We start from the raw sequence: 20,958 nt of genomic DNA on the forward strand, positions 1-20,958 counted from the left end.
ATTTCAGCTCCTCTTAACTGTCTCTCTGGGTGAACCAAATTATCTGTGGAGGTCACAGTCATTGATTTTGTTAGTGCTGTGGTTACTGAGTTTCAGGGTCATTAACTGATTTGCCCCAGTGTACCTCTCTCTACCTTTGTGCCCACCCCCTTTTCCCACATAGGCCTTTATATTTATAGTGTTACAGAATGCAAGGTTTTCAGAAATATATGTATTTATGATAATAGCAGATGTACCAAGAGACTTCTTTAAGGGGATGCTGGAGCTTAGTGTAGTTGGTGCTTTTGTGGCATTATTTGTGTTCTTGGACTTTTTATAAAGAGACTATATCCATGGCCGGTTTGGCTCAACAGTTAGATCATTGGCCCGTGGACCAGAGGGTCCTGGGTTTGGTTCTCACTAAGGGCACGTACCTCTGTTGCAGTTTGTCCCTTGCCCTGGTTGGGGTCGTGTGGGTGGCAGCCAGTCGATGTCTGTCTCACACCAATGTTTCTCCCTTCCTCTTCCTCCCTCTCTCCCTCCTGCTCCATCTGAAGAAAAATGCAAAAATGTCTTCGGGTGAGGATAAAAAATAAATAAATAAAGAGACTCCTTTATTTTCTGGTAATAGAGATCCCAGGTTTGTGATATATGAGGCATCCTGTTCATTTTCTTTTTTATTATATTTTTATTGATTTCAGAGAGAAGAAGGGAGAGGGAGAGAGAGAAACATTGAAGATGAGGGACACATTGATTGGCCGTCTCCTGCATGCCCCATACTAGAGATTGAGCCTGCAACCTGGGCATATGCATTGGCCAGGAATTGAACCAGGGATCTCCTGGTGCATAGGTCATTGCTCAATCCCTGAGCCACTCCAGCTGGGCCATCCTGTTCATTTTAAAATGCAGAGAAATGATAAACAGTAAACATTTGAGGAATATTGTTGTGGATCACTGAGGCATTATCTTGTGCTATATGTAGTCTCCCCTTATTCACCAGATATGATCCAAGACCTCCAGTGGATGCCTGAAACTGCTAATAGTACTGAACCATATGTGTACTATGATTTTTCCTATTCATATATACCTATGATAAAGTTTCATTTATAAAAGACACAGTAAGAGATTAAAAATAACTAATAATAAAACAGAGCAATTATAACAATATACTGTAATAGAAGTTATATGAATGTAGTCTCCGTCTCAAACTATGTTGCGGTGCCTATGTGATAAGATGAAGTGAGGTGAATGACATTGGCATTGTAAAGAAGCATTAGGCTTCTTGTAAGGGTTACTTGAAGTAAAAGTACTGCAATACCAAGACAGTCAATGTGATAACTGAGACAGCTGCTAAGTAACTAACAGATAGGTAGAAGAGCATATAAGGCGTGGATATGCTAGACAAAGGGACAATTCACATCCCAGGTGGGGACAGAGCCGGATGGTGTGAGAGTTCATCACGCTACTCAGAATGCATTTTAAAACTTTAAGAATTGACCCTGTACAGTTTTGCTCAGTGGTTAGAGCGTCAGCCCATGGACCAGAGCTGAGGGTTCGATTCCAGGCACACACTTCTATTGTAGTTCCATCCCTGGCCCTGGTTGGGGTCGTGCAGGAGGCAACCAGTCCATGTTTCTCCCCCGCGCCCCACCTCCTCCCTCCCAGTCTATCTGAAAACCAATGGGTAAATATCCTTAGATGAGAATTAAAAAAAAAAAAAAAATGTTTCAGGTAGTTTCATTAAAACAGCAAGGAATTACAGGCCAATACTACAGTAATGTAAGAAAAGGACTCATAAGACAGATGACATTAGAAAAAATTTTACAAAGGAGAAAAATAAATGGAGAAATTTAAATCAGGCTATTGCTTGGAATATACTTTAGTTGGTAATACTGTAAAAATGATATAGACTGTTCATATGTGGATTTGTCCCATTAAGGAAATGAATAGAGAACTTTGTTAAGGAGTAGACTTTAGTGTTAATTTGGGCATTTAAAGAATTGAAGTTGGCACTAGGGGATGTGGCCGTGGTGGACCCTATTATTTTTGTCATTTTTGGTGATATGTGATATACCAGAAAATTCCAGTAAGGTTCTCTTTCTTACTCTGTTCTCATGAAACGACCTCTGTTCTTTTAAGCCGTTCTAGGAATAAAGGAAAATTGCTAAAAATTCAGAACACATTGTACAATTCAGTATTTCAATAGCATGGAAATTGATTGGACCCTGAGGAAAAGATCTGAATTGTGAGAATGCTGTAATAATATTTGTATATTGTAATTGCATTAATAAATACTCTTATGACACTCAAATTTTTTCTGTGTTTTTTACCAACATAAAATATTCTGTTTTGTTATTCCTGGATTTGAAAAATGGGGGAAAGTAGATCATATTACATTTTGTCCCTTTTTTTGAGGTATAATTGACATACAATATGTTACTTTCAGGTAAACAACATGATGATTTGATAAATGTAGATATTATGAAATGATCACTGCAATAAGTCTAGTTAACATCCATTACCATATGTAGTTCCAGAATTTTTTTTTTTTATGGTAAGAACTTTAAAGATTTACTCTTGTAGCAACTTCAAATGTGTAATATGGTTTTATTAACTTTATCCACCATGCTATGCATTACATCCCCATGGCTTATTTATTTTATTACTGGAATTTGTACCTCTTCACTCATATGACTCCCTTCACTCATATCTCCCCCTCCTCACCTCTATCTCTGGCAACTACCAGTCTGTTCTCTGTATCTATGAGGTAGGTTTTGTTTGTTTTTAAAATTTGCATTCCGCATATATGTGAGGTCATACAGTATTTGTCTTCCTCTGTTCTGACTTATTTCACTTAGTATAATGCCCTCAAAGTCCACCCATGTTTTTGCAAATGGCAAGATTTTATTATTTTCTTTATGGCTGAATAATACTGCATTACATCTATATATGTGTGTATATATGTATAACACTCTTTATTCATCAGTGAACCACTTAGGTTGTTTCCATTTGTTGGCTATTGTAAATACTGTTGCACTGGACATGGTTGGGGGTGCATATCATATTTTATCATTTTAAAAGTGTAACCTATAAGGCAGAATGGCTACTGAGTGAATGTTTTTTTGTTTATGTCTTAAGGAAGAGAGAGAAAATCCTTCGAAACGGAGTAGAATTGAACGTGATATAGATAATAATCTGATCACATCAACACCAAGAACTGGAGGAAAACCTAACAAACAGATATCTCGAGTAAGACGGAAAAGTCAAGTAAATGGAGGTTTGTTAATATTTAGATAATTGCTTTATTAGGTATAGGCAGAGCTCTTACCCAACATGTTCCTTTTCTGTTTTTAAAAATCTGCTTTAAGCAGTTTCTGCCTAGATTTTGTAATCTCCTTTGTATTATATATTAATAGCATGAAGTGAAATGAAATTTTACCTTCTTACTATAAATCTACTTTGATAGATGAAAATGACAAAGGCAGAGCAACTGGCTTTATGCTGTTTAGCATGTAAATGTTTATGGAGCAACGTTTTTCACTTCTAATAAGTTTATTTTTGAAAGCCATAACAGTTGTGACATAATTTCGGGACCACAGACCGACGCTCTCACCGCTGAGCCAAACTGGCCAGGGCATTGTTGTGACATAATTTGTACACGTACAAATTTGAAATACCTACTTAATATGTACAAAGAATTTGTTTCTTGCTCATGGAATTTCAGAGCTCAGAGGGGTTAGATCACTCAGGCCAGTTGTTTTCAACTAGGGGTGGTTTTGTCCCCCCAGGGAACATTTGTCAATATCTGGAAACCTTTTTGGTTGTCACAACCTGTTGAGGGGATGCTGCTAAACGTCCTACAGGTCATCTTCCCAAAATAAAGAATTATCCAGCCCAAAGGTCAATAGTGTTGCTGTTGATAAACTGTTCAAGTGCATCAAAGTCAAAAAGGAGAAAAACAAGGACAAGCAGAAAAATCTCTGAAGAACAACACTTTAGAGTATGGAGTCTTGTAACCAATGCTATTTTAAACACAACAGCAATAATAATTTCTTAGTTTTTTCCTCTCAATGTAGTGATGGGTCTCTATTGTTAGAATTGACCAATAGGGAGAAACAGAATAAAGTACAAAGTTAAAAGAGCTATAGCAAAGAAGGAAATAAATAAGGTGGGTAGGAAGGGGTTGTGGAAGGTCAAGGATGATTAATCAAAACCTTTGTTTGAACTTATTTTTTGAAGTATTTTTAAAAAACCCATGGAAAATTTTTTATTTACAAGAAACTTAAAGAAAACTAGTTATTCTTCCTGACCATTTTGAAATGGTGCCTCAGTATCCATAAGGAGTTTTTGACACTGCTATCCATAGTTTTTTACTTCAATAGAGCTATGTTGCTGTTTTTCATTAGAAATAGATTAGAGGTTAGGTTTTGTGAAGTAGGTGGAATCCCAAAACATAAATAACCAAAACCAAAAATTTACATTTGTGTTTTCTGATAATTATAACTTGCGTTCCTTATAAAGAATTTATTTATTTCATTCTCTGTTACTCTGTATTGATTTGAAGCCTTTTAGTCTATATAATTCTAGATGTAAATCTACAGTTGACCCTTGAACAATACGTGTGGGTGTTAGGGGCACCCAACCCACCGCAGAGTCCAAAATCCACATATAAGTGGTGACTTTCCCAAAACTTCAGTTGTCCCTCAGTATCCAGGGGATGGTTCCAGGACTCCGGTGGATAAAAAAATCTGCAAATGGTCAGGTCCCATATATAAAATGGCATAGAACAGTGCATACAATTGGCCCTTTGTGTCTTTAGATTTCCAACCATGCATCAAAAATACTGTTTTTAATACAATAGTATAATACATTTGTTGAATTTGTGGATGCAGAATCTAGGGATGTGAAGAGCTAACTGTGTATTTATGGAAGAAAATCCAAGTTTAAGTGGACCAACATATTTCAAACCCATGTTGTTCAAGGGTCAGCTGTACTTTGGAAAACTCAGTGAATGTTAGTATTTTTAAGGGATTAGAGGTAAAATTGTATAAATTTGACTTACAACTGCTTTACCTCAAGATTTCTGTAAATAATAAACTTTCCTAGCATTGCTCTTCATGAAGTATTAGGAGGGAAAATTACTTTTACAATGAATGATTTAGAACACATTTCTGAAAGTCATGTTTTCTAGACTGTAACTTTTTTGTTGTTTCTTTCTTAGAAGCTGGTAGTTATGAAATGACAAATCAACATGTAAAACAAAATGGAAAATTAGAAGATAATGCTTCCTCTGGCAGTCCTCCAAGGACTACACTGTTGGGGACCATATTTTCTCCTGTCTTCAACTTTTTTTCACCAGCAAATAAAAATGGTAAGTATAAATCATTAACCATAATTTAGGTTAAAAAAATTAATGGTTTTCTTAGGCTTTTAAAAGATTTATTTGATTTTAGTGAATATTTGTCAGCATCTTATGTTTGTTTTTAGCCTCAGTAAAAATACACTACTCCTAAAAGGATGTTTTTTGTTTGTTTGTTTTTAGTTGTCTGAAATAAATGTAGGATATGTTTACTTCTATTGAAGTGAATGAACTCTGTTTTCACTATCTGAAAAGCTAGATGATAAACTTTGGGCTGCAGGGAAAATTTTATTTTTTTCTATGTTGGGATGACTTTTGTAATCCTTAAGAGTGTGTACAGGAAAGAATGTAGAAGCATTTTCAGTATTCTAGATCAATAAAGTAGAATTAAACAAATATTTTAAGTGGGTTGAATTGAGATTATTTATTATATTTATTTATTAAATCCTCACCCTGGGATATTTTTCTGTTTATTTTCAGATAGAGTTTGTGTGCGTGGGTGGGGGCGGGGACAGACAGACAGACATTGATGTATGAGATACATCGACTGGTTGCCTCCCGCACGATCCTGACCAGGGCTTCTGACCAAATTGCAACCAAGGTGCATGCCCTTGACCGGAATCAAACCTGCGACTCCTTGGTCTGTAGGCCACTGCTCTAACCCCTGAGCCAGACTGGCCAGGGCGAGGTCATTTTTTTATAACAGTTTATTTAGTTATTTATTTATTTTTATTGATTTTAGAGAGAGGGAGAGAGAGATAGAAACATTGATGAGAGAGAACATCGATTGACTGCTTCCTGCATGTCCCCCACTGGGGATCGGGCCCACAACCTGGGCATGTGCCCTGACCGGGAATCAAACCAGTGACTTTTTGGTGCATGGGTCAGTGCTCAACCACTGAGCCACACTAGCTGGGCAACAGTTTATTTTTTATTATCATTTGTTTGATTTTCCACCTACTCCCTGGCCCGGGATGTTCAATTTAGACAAATAGTAAAACTACCCTAATTCAAATGAATTTACGTTTTTCATTATATAATGCGTTTGCAAAGAATCAAAATAGGCTTCTTTATTGATGTATTTTTTAAAAAGATTTAGTGTCTTATGTTTTCTCATGATTAATACCTAATTTATATAACTTAGTCTCTAGACTATTTGAAGGTAAGAGCTTGTGTCTTTATTTTTACATCTACCATGTTGTTTGATATAGTATTGGACACATGGAAATAGTCACTAAATTTTCCTGGTTATTAAAATTCTAATTTGAATTATATCTTTGTATGTTGGTGTAATTTTTAAGAAGCAGAATGGTGTACTGTAAATTCAAGAACCCTTGGGGGCAAAAATAAAGCATATTAACATAATAATTTGACTATGAAGTCCTATAGTGGAAACAAAACAAAAAACAAAACAGCCTTTAACTTTTTAACCCAGTATTTCCTAGACATTTTTAACCAAGAACCCTATTCTGTGGAACGTCTATTAACATCTTGTAGAACTAGTGCCTCATAGAACATCTTTGGAAATAAATGCTTGGGGTAGTGGGAAAAGAATGGGCTTTGAAGTTAAACTTATTTTAAAATTCCAACTTTGACACTCTATCCATGTTACCTTGGACCAGTTTTTTTGAACATCTTAATCTGTGAAAGAGGATAATTATACTTAAATGTGAGTGTGACTTGCCCAGCTCGTGTGGTTCAGTGGATTGAGTGCCCACCCATGGACTGAGAGGTCCTGGTGTGATTCCTGGTCAGGGCACATTGAGCCCAGGTTGCAGGCTCGATCCCCAGTGGGGGCCGTGCAGGAGGCAGCTGATCGATGTGTTTCTCTCACATCGGCGCTTCTGTCTCTCTCTCCCTTTCTCTTTAAAAAAAAAAAATTAATAAAAACATACATTTTTTTTAAAGAATGTAATCTTTTTTTTAGCAGTTAAAAATCTTTAATGATAAACTGTCCATATAAATTACTTGTAAACCTACTCTAAGCTATCCATCTCCTCCTCCTCTTTCAACAAACAAATGCTGCTTTTTCTTCTGTCTTGTTGCTAAACAGTGTGTAACACCCAGTGCCCCTCCCTTTAAAAATCAAACAAAAGCCCTGGCCTGTTTGGCCCAGCGGTTTCCCTGCGGTCTGGAGAGACCCGGGTTCGGTTCCCACTAAGGGCATATACTTCGGTTGCAGTTTGTCTCCGGCCCTGGTTGGGTTGTGCGGGTGGCAACCACTCGATGTGTCCCTTTCACGTCGATTTTTCTCTCTCTCTCCCTCCCACTCTATCTGAACAAAATATCAAAAAATGTCCTCAGGTGAGAATAAAAATAAATAAATAAATAAAAAATAAAAATTGAACAAAATTATCTACAACTAAAGGACCCAATGCAAAAAGGTGGGCTTCTTTAACACACTCATAGGTAAGTGCATCTATTTCCACAGGATTACTCTTTTTTTTTTTAATCCTCACCCAAGGACATTTTTTGATATTTTGTTCAGATAGAGTAGGAGGGAGGGAGGGGGGGAGGGAGGGGGGAAGAGAGCGAGAGAGAGAGAGAGAGAGAGAGAAACATCGACGTGGAAGGGACACATCGAGTGGCTGCCACCCACACAACCCAACCAGGGCCGGGGACAAACTGCAACCGAGCTACATGCCCTTAGCGGGAACCGAACCCGGGTCTCTCTGGACCGCAGGCTGATGCTCTAACCGCTGAGCCAAACCAGCCAGGGATCCACAGGATTACTCTTACAGTTGATTGGGTGACTTGAGTTATGGCCCAAGTAACAGCCTTGCTCCTTTAGAAAAGGCAGGTTGGGATGAGAACCTATCAATACTGCTGCTGCAGAAAGTTTAAATATTTTCTTCAATCCAGAGACGCTCTGAAGGATGCATTTCATTTCCGGCTTAAAGGAAAGCAAATGGTGCTCAGGAAAACTGGTATAATCAGATAAAAGGGTTGAGTCTGCAGAATACAACTGAGTACATATCATATATGGTATTCTGGATACAGCTTTTTAGGAAGCTGCTTGAAAATTAAACTTGGATCAGTTACTCGTCTGCGAAATACATGAATCACAGGGATGTAAGCACACAGTACTGCATCAGCTGCAGTGAGCCCAGAACCTACAATTAACACTGGGTCCACTTTGCCACGCAACTTTCCTTGGCTTACAGCCTCTCCAAATTCAGGAATTGAATGAAATACAAAAGGAAAATCTTCCCCTTCGACCTCCAGATGGGCAGGAGAATCCAGCATTCCAGTTGCCAGAACTGCATTCTCAGCAAAGAGACAGAAAGGAACATGGGAACCATCAGCTATTCTCTGATAACCCCGGGTCTCCCAGTTTCTCTTGATAAACTTTGGCTTCTCAATCTGTAAATGCTGTGCTGAAATAGCTCTGTCCTGACCACCACCATCATCCTGATCTCTGTAGAGTCTTAAAACAGAGGTAATGTAAGTGTTCTCTCTGAAATTCTTCTGAAGACCCATTACTTTTACATAATGTTTATAGTATCGAGCTACTTCCTCTGGCATAACTCGATCCCCTTTTAGGTTCCTCTGGCTTAGTCTGTGGCAGCTCTAAGTGTACACTAGCTCACAGTCATTGCTACAAAGAGGCTTCTTATACCTTCGTTTGCTAGTTACCCAATCTTTAAATTTAAGTCCAGGTAACTCCATTCAATTTCCAAAGCTGATTGTCAACATGGAGCCTTCCATATTATGCCAAGCTCCACCAGGTGGACCTTTACCAAGGACTAAGTGAGGGATATAATGATGTTTTTCTAATTTCCAATGCAAAACAGATGGCTAGTCATACCCAAAGTCAGCATCTGGATGAAGAAGTGTGTCGAAAAGTACTGCAACTGGATTTGATGATCGGCCTTCAAGGCCCTCAGACAAGTATTCTAAGTCCTGATCAACAATGGAAAGATTTCTTGCTGCTTGTAATTTACTATGTAGGATTATATTTGGATGTACTGCTTCTGATGATAAATATGATCTGTAGCCTGATAACATATAAGAAAGGCAGATCCCTGAAGGTCCATTTCCTATTATTACCACAGGCAAAGTCACTGATGAATCTTCAAGTAAAGAAGTTTCTTCAACTAATGGCATTGCTTTAACTTTTCGCCCCAAATTATCACCAAAATATTGCAGTAAGCAATTATAAATCTCTCCTTCTATTTCAGTGTCACCATAGTTTCTTTACATCCAAGTTCACGGGCCACTTCAATTCTTCCTATGAACCCAATTTAAGAACTGTGAAATACCCGGGCAAGGAGCAGTAGCAGTACCACACTGACATGGAGCGCAGTCTCCGCTACTGCCTCCTGGGCCTCCTGGCAGGGTCGAGGGTCAAAGGTTGGGGGTCCCGGCACCTGGAAGCCAAGGCTGAGCAGGGGGGTCCCTGATGCCCGTAATCGTTTAATATATATATATATATATATATATATATATATATATTCTTTATTGATTTTAGAGAGAGGAAGGGAGATAGAGTGAGAGAGAGAGAGAAACATAGGTGAGAGAGAACATCGATTGGTCGCCTCCTGCATACCCTCCACTAGGGACTTGGCCCACAACCTGGATATGTGCCCTGACCGGAATTGAACCGGCAACCTCTTGTTGCATGGGTTGGCGCTCAACCACTGAGCCACACCGGCTGGGCAAAACATACCCTTTTTTAAATGTGAGGGTGATTTGAAGATTTTAGTTTATTACACAAATATTCAGCATCTTGTGTATTCTAGCCATTTTCAAAGTCACTGGAGATTTAAAGATGATTAACACATTGTTTCGGTTCTCTAGAAGCTTACGTTTTGCCCTGGCTGGTTTGACTCAGCTGTTAGAGCATCGGCCTACTGACCAAAGAATCGCAGGTTCAATTCTGGTCAAGGGCACATACCTTAGTTGCTAATTCAATCCCTGGTCCTGGTTGGGTTTGTGCAGGAGGCAACCAATCTATGTGTCTTTCTCACATCCGTATTCTCTCTCTCTCTCTCTCTCTCTCTCTCTCTCTCTCTCTCTCTCTCTTCCTCCCCTTCCCTCCCTTCCTCCCTCCCTCACTCCCTCCCACTTTATCTGAAAATCAATGGAAAAATAACCTCTGGTGAAGATTTAAAAAAAAAATAGAAGCTTTTTACAGGAGGAAGAGATATATGTAAATAAGTATAATAAGTTTTTATAAGTGCATTGATAGAGGTATGGGGCATTGGGGTACTCAAAGAATATAGTGATTCTATATTCTGGTTGGCAGTTCACAAAACGCTGCTTAGAAAAGCTGAGAAAAATCTACGGCCATACCACCCTGAATGAGCCCAATCTGGTCTGAAACCATAAGCTAAGCAGGTTCGGGCCTGGTTCGTACTTGATGGGAGAAAAGCTGAATCTTAAAAAATGATAAAGGTGGAAAGAACAGCATGAGCAAAGGCATAGTGTATTTGAGAAACTGAAATTAGTTTGTCACAGATGAAGCATTGGATTTGAGGAGTGCAAAGAAGGGATAAAATAGAGTTATAAAGAAGTCAGATTATAGAGCTAACATGTAAGCTATTTGAACTTTATCCTTAGTGGGGGATGATTAAAAGGTTTGTAAACTGGTGAGCTTTAAGAACTGATTTGTGTTTTCTAAAGATCTCTTTGTGGTAGTGTGTAGGTGATTTTAAAGAGGCTGGGTGCAGGGAGAGCAGTTAGACTTCATGCAACCTAATTGTGGTATTAAAGAAGAGGAAAAAGATCAGAGTTATAGAATGGACAAATTTTGGGCACGAGTTGTTGGTGAAAGTGAAGAGATGAAGGTGACACAGGTTAGATTTTTAAGACAGAAAAGTAAGTTCCAGGGAGAGAGATAATTGAATTTAATTTGAGCCATGCTGAGTTTGAGATGCCATGAAACAACCAAATAAAAATGTCTAGTAGCTTGGCTGGTGTGGCTCAGTGGATTGAGCATCATCCCATGGGCTGAGAGGGTCCCAGTTGGGTTCCCAGTTAGGGCACATGCCAAGGTTGCAGGCTCAGTCCCCAGTAGGGGGCGTGTGCAGGAGGCAACCAAATGATGTTTCTCACATTGATGTTTCTCTTCCTTCCTCTCTAAAAAATCAATAAAAACGTATTTTAAAAAATAAATAAAAATGTCTAGTAGCAATGTGTCATTCTGGAGTGGAGCTTAGATGTCTGAGTTTAAGCAGTAGACATTGGTGTTATCACCTTTTAGGTATTAGTTGAAACTAGTGGAGTAAATGGTCTATTTGGTAGCCAACTAAGATCAGAATCTTGGGCAACAACAAAGTTTTTTACTTTGACTGGACAAAGTAAAAAGAGCAAAGGAAACATCGAGGAAGCCAGGAGAGACTGTGTGTCATAGAAGCCAAAGGGAAAGAGAGTATCAAAACCTGTGTGGTCAAACAATTGTGAAGATAGAAGAAAAGGCAATGAGCGTTGAAAAGACACCAATGAACCTGCCAATGAAAAGGTCATTGGTTTCGCACTGTTTTTTTTGGCCCTTGGGTTCAATTCCCAGACAAGGGCATGTACCTGGGTTGCGGTTCGATCCCCAGCCCTCGTCAGGGTTGTGCAGGAGACAACCAGTTGATGGGTGTCTCTCACATCGATGTTTCTAGCTCTCTCACCCTTCCACTCTCTCTCTAAAAGATCAGTTAAAAAATAAAAATAGCCCTGGTTGGTTTGGCTCAGCGGTTGGAGCATCAGCCTGCGGACCAGAGAGTCCCAGGTTCGGTTCCTGCTAGGGGCACGTACCAAAAAAATAAATAAATAAAAATAAAATGAAATAAATAAATAAAAAGTCATTAGGCTTCTTTGCCAGAACATCTTCAGAGGAGTGGTTGGAATTGGAATCCTAATATGCAGAGTTAAGAGTATAATGGAGCCCTGGCCAGTTTGGCTCAGCAGTTAGAACATCGGCCCATGGACCAGAGAAACCTGGGTTTGGTTTCCGCTAAGGGCACGTAACTCGGTTACTGTTTGTCCCCAGCCCTGGTTGTGGGTGGCAACTAGTCGTTGTGTCTCTCTCAAGTTGATGTTTCTCTCTCTCTCTCTTCCTTTTTCTCTTCCTCCTGCTGTATCTGAAGATGAATTCAAAAATGTCCTTGGCTGAGGATTTAAAAAAAAAAAAAAGTAAAAAGGAAGCAGCAAATGTAGATTACTTTGAAGAGAAACATGAATATGAAAGAAACTAGAAAAGTCACAAAGTCTCAAGGGATGGTTTGTATTTGTTAGACACAAGCATGTTTTTAAGTCTCAGGGAAGGGTCTAAGAGGAAGAAGTTGAAAATAGAGGAACAAATAACTAACAAAGAAAATTTCTGGAGTCTACTGACAGGGATGGGATCAAGTGAACAGGTAGAAGGATTGGAATTGAGACGGAGAAGAGCCCTAGCTTGGGCTTAATGGTTAGAGCTTCGGCCCATAGACAAATGAGTCCCAGGTTTGATTTCAGTCAAGGGCATGTACCTCGGTTGTGGTTTGTCCCTGGCCCTGATTGGGGTTGTGCTCAAGGCAACCAGTCGATGTGTCTCTTTCACATTGATGTTTCTCTCTCGCCCTCCCTCCCACTCTATCTGAAGATAAATAGAAAAATAATCTCCTGTGAGGATTAAAAATAAACAAACAAATGAAAAAGGCTTGACTTTAGAAAAAAGAAAGAAACAGGGAAAAGAAACATTTTTCTCTGGTGCTGGAGGAAAACTGTGAAGGTGTGTGTGGAAATAAATGTTTGAGTAGAAGTTGATAGATACAGTTTTTTCTTTGAAGGAGGAAATGGTGTCATTTGCTGAGATAATTCTGGTGGCAGGAATTAAAGAGAACAGTGAAGGTTTAGAATGTATGTTGTTGGGAGGGTATAGGTAAAAGCTGACTTTCTCTCTCTCTCACTCTCTCTCTCTCTCCCTCCCTCTCTGAGCAGCATGCTATAGGCCTAGCTAAGATTAGAGGCTTTTAATCTGGAGTATGAACAGTCTTTATAATTGTATTGTTTTCATTCCTGTGAAGCCTGTATACTAGATTGATCCAGTAGGGATTTCTATGATGGATGACAGAGGAAAGACAAGGGAACAAAAAGACACTGAGGCTCCTGAGAGTGGTTTAATAAATGATACACCATGAAGTCTAACTAGATGAAGATGGTGAGGAAGAAACTATTGAGGGGTGTTTGGAATGAAAGAGACTGACTGGCGCTGGCCAGAGGACCCGGTTCAAGGCATTTGTCGCCATTGGCGACTACAGTGGATATGGTGGTCTGGGTGTTAAGTGCTTGAAGGAAGTAGCCACTGCCATCGTGGGGCCATCCTCCTAGCCAAGCTCTCCTGTGCAGCGAGGCTACTGGGAGAACAAGATTGGCAAGCCCCATACTGTCCCCTGCAAGGTGACTGGCCGCTGTGGCTCTCTCTGTACTGGTGTGCCTTATCCCCGCATCCAGGGGCACTGGCATAGTCTCAGCCCCTGTACCCAAGAAGTTGCTGATGATGGCTGGTATTGATGACTGCTACATCTTGGCCAGGGGTTGCACTGCCAACTTTGCCAAGGCCACCTTTAAAACCATCTATAAAAGCTATAGTTATCTCACTCCTGATCTCTGGAAAGAGACTGTGTTCACCAAGTCTTCCTATCAGGAATTCACTGACCATTTTGTAAAGACCCACACCAGAGTTTCTGTGCAGAGGACCCAGTCTCTAGCTATGGTCACCACATAATTTTATACAAGAAAAATAAAGTGAATAGAGGCTGTTAATTTTATTTAAAAAAGAAGAGAGGCTGGCTGGCCTTTATCATACATGATTATCAACATGTATTAGGAATGTGAGATAATTAGAAGATTAGGAGGTTGTGGTAGGGAATTAATATATTTGAATTTTAGATTTCAGAGGTGAGCAATTTCTTACTTTTAATGTCCAGGTTATGGCCATGTTAATCACTACTAAAGAGCAGTATGAATGAAGGTGAAGCTAAAGAGGGCAAGACCTTTGAGGATTAGTCATTGGATGAGTCATTTGCATCACCTGTAAGAACTAGCCAGGCATTTAGTACAGTAGTACAATGCTTAAATTTAGTTAGGTGTTAAATTCCTCTGTGGTTAAGAGAGGATGCTGGGAATAGATGGCCAGCGATAAGTGAAGAATTATATAGCCAGGAAACATCAATCTCAAAGGAGTAGGAATTTTTACACATTAGTAGAAACCAATGTTCTGGTAGCAACAATAGAGAAATGAATTTTGATTCAGTATGTTGAGTGTAGGAGAATAAAGAGCTTTGAGGAAAGGGTATCAGAAAGATTTTTTTTGGAAAAAGGTTACATTTAAAGCAATTAGCAGAAGGAATATTCTGTGAGGAAGTTGAGAGTATTGGAGGTTGATTTTGTTGAAAATGAGTTTTGGAGGATTATATTAAAAAATGGAAAGAGTTGGGGGACATTGCATAATGGAAGAAGAACTGGGCAGCGTGGTCATGTAGGTGATGGCTGAGTATAATGAGGAAACTAACTTAAATCTTTATTAAGATGGAATCTTGTTGAGAATTTCTTCCTGTGCCTTAGAATGAAAAGGTCCCCATGGTTAGGGGAACATTTAGCTCATTCTTGCCTAATTACCTCTGGTTTAAAAATTACAACTGCCCGCAATGGCTAGGATGCTTAGTACTGAAATGATCAGCAGCTGTTTGAAGATAATATATATGTATAAATAGTACCTAGACATAGTAGGCACTTAAATGACACTTGCTTTAATGTAAAGAAGTTCTATAGTCAACAATACTGTATTATATATTTCAGAGTTGCTAAGAGAACAGATCTTAAATGTTCCAACCACTAAAAAGAGATGATAACAATAAGTTGGTAGTCATTGCACTGTATAAGTTGGTAGTCATTGCACTGTATAAATCAATATGTATATCTGAAACTTAACAGTGATATATGTCAATTATATCTCAAAAAAAAAGTTCTAAATTATAGCTGACAATAAATGGGTGTTTCTAAACTATTTGAACACTCTTCATAACTTTGTTCACAAATACTACTCTAGCTTATAGAAGTCTTTATTCCTTATTGTTTGAAATGTCTAAAAGAGACTCACTAAACAGTGGCATCCTCAACTTTGTTTTGTTGTATTTAGTTTTTCTAAGTATTTATAGCTTTTAATTATTTTATTTTTATTGAAATATATTTGACATACAACATTGTATAAATTTAAGGTATATAACATATTGATTTGGTACATTTATATATTGTAATATGAAAGCTATTATAATTAGCACAGCTATCATGGTCCATAATTACCCTTTCTTTATATTGGTTAGAAAAATTAAGTCCTACTCTCTTAGCAAGTTTGATGATTATAATGCTATATTGTCTATATTTACTATACTGTGCACTAGATCTCTAGGGCTTATTTATTAAACTTTGTAAATTTGTACCCTTAAACAACATGTTTTATTCTCCCACCCCTGTGAATTTTTAAATGATGATTGTAAGTACACCAAATCATGATTTCAGGAACATCAGGATCCGATTCCCCAGGACAGGCTGTGGAAGCTGAAGAGATAGTAAAACAACTTGATATGGAACAGGTGGATGAAATCACTACCAGTACTACTACATCAACTAATGGAGCAGCTTACTCAAATCAAGCAGTTCAAGTGAGGCCATCAATAAATAATGGTTTAGAAGAAGCAGAAGAAACAGTTAATCGTGATATCCCACCCCTTACAGGTGAGGAAAATGTCTTATGCATCTTCAAGAATAGTTTATAAAAATACAGTATTTCATATTTTTCTTAAATATGTACATTAAATGTATGAGTTATTCTTTCTTGAAGTTAGGAAAATTAAAATTGGAAATAAAACTTTCTCCCCAAAATTTAGTCACTTGGAAATTGAATTTTTAAAAAAGATTGTTTTGATTCGATATTAATGTTGATTTTTTTTATTTTATTATTTTCTGTTTTGATACTAGAGAGAAAGGTGGGGGAGAGAGAGAGAGAGACATTGATGAGAGAGAACATTGATTGGCTGTCTCCTGCATGCCCCCCACTGAGGATCAGGCCCACAACCTGGGCATGTGCCCTGACCGGGAATCAAAACTGATGACCTCTTGGTGTGTGAGTCGATGCTCAACCACTGAGCCACACCAGCCGGGCTAATATTGATATTTTACAGGTTAATTATTTATTGTACCAGTTTTACTACTTAGAGAAATTTAACATAGCAAAATACGTGCTTATTTTATGAATATAATTATTATAAATGTAACAGTCTTAGACCCTTATAGGTCTGAAGTTTCTACCTAGAGGTAGTCTCATACCTTCAGATTTGTTTCCTACATATATGACATTTTGTTCTTGGATCTCTCCCTATACAGAAGCTTTGTAGCCTAATTCTGGATCTTTATAAAGGTCTACATAAATAGTTGAGTTCCTGAACAAGTTGTCATAGAAATGTAGAAAAACAGTACCTCTGTTTTGTTTTGTTTTTTTTTATATACCTCTGAGGGGTTGTGATAGACCTATAAAGATGAAATTGTGTTTCATAATGCTTAAAAGCAGAAATAAAATTGAAGACCATTTTTTCCTAGAAAGTGAAGATTTTAGACTGTTATTTTGGATTTTTTTTTTTAATTCCTTTTGGTACTAAATATTTGAAAGAGCCTAGTACATATGTATTGGTTAAGAAATATAATTTGGTATACGGAAGTAGAATGATGTTCTTCGGTTGAATATAAAGGGCAAACTTTTTAAAAAATCCTTGAAATAGCCCTGGCCGGTTTGTCTCAGCGGTTAGAGCTTCGGCCTGCGGTTCAGAGAGACCCGGGTTCGGTTCCCGCTAAGGGCACGTACCTCGGTTGCAGTTTGTCCCCGGCCCTGGTTGGGTCGTGTGGGTGGCAGCCACTCGATGTGTCCCTTTCACGTCGATGTTTCTCTCTCTCTCTCTTCCTTCTACTCTATCTGAACAAAAAATAAAAAAATGTCCTCGGGTGAGGATAAAAAAAAAAAAAAAAATCCTTGAAATAGTACAAAACATTGAAAGAAAAATGCATACAACTATGAAACTTCAGCCTATAATAACAATATGAAGAGAAAAGTGGCATAATAGAGATTGATTTTAAATTTATCAGAAAATTAATGCCTCTGTTAAACATTATGATGTTATTATCTATAATGTTAAATTATGGTATAATTTAAGAATAATACTGAATCTAACAAGCAGATCAACATGGATTGTACACATAGTTCATTCTTGGGTGGATAAGACTTCAAATGAACCTACTGTTGACCTATCATTTTATGCTAATTACTTTTCCCAGTGTTATAGGCTATTGAATGGTAAAGTCCAGGGCTTTTGGCTTCCAGTTTGATGTTTTTTTCTATATTTTTATTCTCTTGTATAAACTTTTCTATTCATTTTATCTGACAACTGTGAAGATAGAGAAGGGATTTCTATAACCTTAGGGGTTTCTAGAGGGGGGAAAAGTAGGATTTATTCCAGTTGTCTCATTTGTTTATTCCCCTAACACTTATTGAACACCTGTTTTTGTGATGGGCACTGTTTATAAAGATGAGTAGATTCACTCCTTGACCCTGAAGAGTACACGATCTAATTGATGAGTCAGGTATACACAAAAATAACTATACAGTGTGGTGAGTGCTATTCAAAATAAATGAACAGTGGAATATTACTCAGCCATAATAAAGAATGAAATCTTGCCCTGGCCGGTTTGGCTCAGCGGTTGGAGCGTTGGCCTGTGGTACAGAGAGACCCGGGTTCGGTTCCCGCTAAGGGCACGTACCTCGGTTGCAGTTTGTCCCCGGCCCTTGTTGGTCGTGCGGGTGGCAGCTACTCGATGTGTCCCTTCACATCGATGTTTCTCTCTCTCTCTCTCCCTCTCTCTCCCTCCCACTCTATCTGAACAAAAAATGGAAAAATATCCTCGGGTGAGGATAAAAAAAAAAAAAAAAAAAAAGAATGAAATCTTGCCATCTGGAATAATATGGCTGAACTAGAGGGTGTTATGCTAAGTGAAATAAGAAGTACAAATTGCGCCCTGGCCGGTTTGGCTCAGTGGTTAGAGCATCGGCCTGTGGTCCAGAGAGACCTGGGTTTGGTTCCCGCCAAGGGCACGTACCTCGGTTGCAGTTTGTCCCCGGCCCTGGTTGGGTTGTGCAGGAGGCAGCCACTTGATGTGTCCCTTTCATATTGATGTTTCTCTTTCTCTCCCTCCCTCCCACTCTATCTGAACAAAAAATGAAAAAAAAAAAGTGTCCTCAGGTGAGGATAAAAAAAAATGTACAAATTTCCAGTTATTAAAATAGTAACAGGGCCCAGCCAGTGTAGGTCAATGGATTGAGCGTCGACCCATGCACCAAGAGGTCACTGGTTCAATTCCCCATCAGGGTACATGCCCAGGTTGTGAGCCAAATCCCCAGTGGGGGAGCATGCAGGAGGTAGCCAATTGATGTTCTCTCATCGATGTTTCTATCTCTCTCTCCCTCTCCCTTTCTCTCTCTAAAACCAATAAAGAAAAAAAAAATTAGTATTAGAGACAAAGTTATTACTTTTCCCTAACTTCAAGGGTGTAGCAAAAAAAAAAAGAGAGAGAGAGAGAGAGAGAGAGAAAGAGGAGGCTGGCTCTACCATTTACTTAGCTTTGTGACCTTGGATGATTTATTTAAGATCTGTGAGTTGGTTTTCTTAGCTTTAAAATGGTAATAATAATAATTCAGGGTTTTGAGGTAGGAGAGATGAAATATGAAAAATGCTTATTAGCATGAAGGGTACTCAAATCCTCCTTATTCCCTTTCTCTGAGGTTAATAGGAATTTAAAATAGAAGTGTTTGGAAGATATATTTTTCCATTATCCCCTTGTGCCAGTGAACTGTTCAATTGATATAAAGTTGTTACAAAAATTACAGCAATTTTTATTGATTTCCACTATCTTAGTTCTTTCAGGCTGCTATATAACACAATGTAATTCTCACAGTTCAGGAGGCTGAGAAACCCAAGTCAAAATGTTGACAGCATTAGTGTCTGGTGAAGGTCTACTTTCTGGTTCACAGACAGCTATTTTCTCACTGTGTACATGGCAGAAGCTATGTGAACTCTGTGAAGGTCACTAATCCCAATCACAAAGCCATCTTCATGACCTCATGACCTTCCCAAAGGCTCCACCTCCAAATATATCGAGGATTGGGTATCAATGTATAAAAGTTGGGGGCGGAAGGAGGCGGGCACATTCAGTCTGTAGTATCCACCTTAAACTTTTATCTGTAAGATATTACTTGTTTAGTTTGTTGGTTATCTTTTTCCTTTCTTTGAATTTAAGTTGTAATTCTTGTCTTAGAAAATTCCCAACATAATTTCTAAAGGTCTATCAGTTGATACAATTTTAACTAAAACATAGACCGAATTACGTGTCATGGAATGATTATTTTAAGTTGCTTGTACTTTATAAGTAAAATAATGGATCTTGTAAAGCAGTGATTTCTTTATAGAGTATTTCGGATCATAGACAGCCTTGAGATTTCTGGAAAAATGTACACACAACATTTTTTCATAAGTCTTCAAGGGATTCATGGATGGACCTCTAAAGACTGTTCATGTATATAGGTTAAAATCTAGCTTTGGATCTATTATGAGCACACATATATTGACTGCCTGTATGTACAAGGCACTTTGTGAAGTATTGCTGCTATAAGAGTACCATGAAATTTTTATAGTTATGTATTTAAACACATTTCACTTAGAAATTGAATTATATGGAATGTTTTTTATATAGTAAATGGTAAATTTTTTCTTAGGATTTTTTAGTTCTGCTAGCCATGTTGTTATAGCTTACCATTTTGTCTGTATCGGTAGTTTTTTCCTTTGGATCTGGAATTAGAGCTATATGCTAGTAAATTTGCTTTTAAATACTGTTTAGAAATTATTTCTGCCTTATCTTTAACCTAAAATATACAGGGCTTCAGGAAGATCTTATATAAAAGCAGTAAAATGTATACTTCATGGCAAAATTAAGTGAATAAAAGTAACATTTTATTTTTCATTTTATTAAATAGCACCAATAACTCCAGATAGTGGTTATTCATCAGCCCATGCAGAAGCCACCTATGAAGAAGACTGGGAAGTATTTGACCCGTAAGTTCCTTTCTTTTTCTTTCCTTCTTGGAGCAGAACGAGAGTATATATGTGTGGAGGGGTAGCTGGATGGTATATTGCAAAGAGCATGTGACCTATAGGTATTAATGCTTTCACTGAGTTCCTGAAATACTAATTTGTATATTTTCAGTTTAATTTACATTTTACACATTTGGTTTACTAGTTAAATGTGTGTTATTTAATTAAAGATGGGCTGAATTTAATAATGTATTTTTTATTTATAAAAAGTAGAAATGTTGAAATTTTTTTAAAATTTGATTTATAGCTATTATTTCATCAAACATGTTCCACCACTGACAGAAGAACAACTAAATAGAAAACCTGCTCTTCCACTGAAAACAAGAAGCACACCAGAATTCTCCCTAGTTTTAGACCTGGTAAGTATATTATTTGCAGACATAAGAAAAATAAAGGAATTAAATTACTCTTTTAAAATACCAGCCCAAGCCCTGGCCAGTTTGGCTCAGCGGTTAG

At 38.0% G+C, this 20,958-nt stretch overlaps 1 protein-coding gene and 1 pseudogene across 6 annotated transcripts in view; one reads left to right on the plus strand and one right to left on the minus strand.

Moving 5' to 3' along the window:
* Nucleotides 1–20,958, plus strand: part of CTDSPL2 (CTD small phosphatase like 2) — a 92,883-nt gene that overhangs the window by 52,147 nt on the left and 19,778 nt on the right. For 5 of the 6 annotated variants that reach the window (XM_036260250.1, XM_036260258.1, XM_036260241.1 and 2 more), the window contains exons 3-7: nt 3,118–3,256; nt 5,201–5,350; nt 15,830–16,045; nt 20,385–20,463; nt 20,750–20,861. In XM_036260250.1, coding sequence (XP_036116143.1) covers nt 3,118–3,256; nt 5,201–5,350; nt 15,830–16,045; nt 20,385–20,463; nt 20,750–20,861 — 696 coding nt within the window. The remainder of the gene's footprint in view (nt 1–3,117; nt 3,257–5,200; nt 5,351–15,829; nt 16,046–20,384; nt 20,464–20,749; nt 20,862–20,958) is intronic. The other variant, XM_036260261.1, reaches the window with a different exon arrangement.
* On the minus strand, nt 7,325–9,635 carry LOC118629079 (annotated as a pseudogene).

This window comes from Molossus molossus, unplaced genomic scaffold, assembly GCF_014108415.1.
Source record: "Molossus molossus isolate mMolMol1 unplaced genomic scaffold, mMolMol1.p scaffold_m16_p_1, whole genome shotgun sequence".
Classification (NCBI taxonomy): Eukaryota; Metazoa; Chordata; class Mammalia; order Chiroptera; family Molossidae; genus Molossus; species Molossus molossus.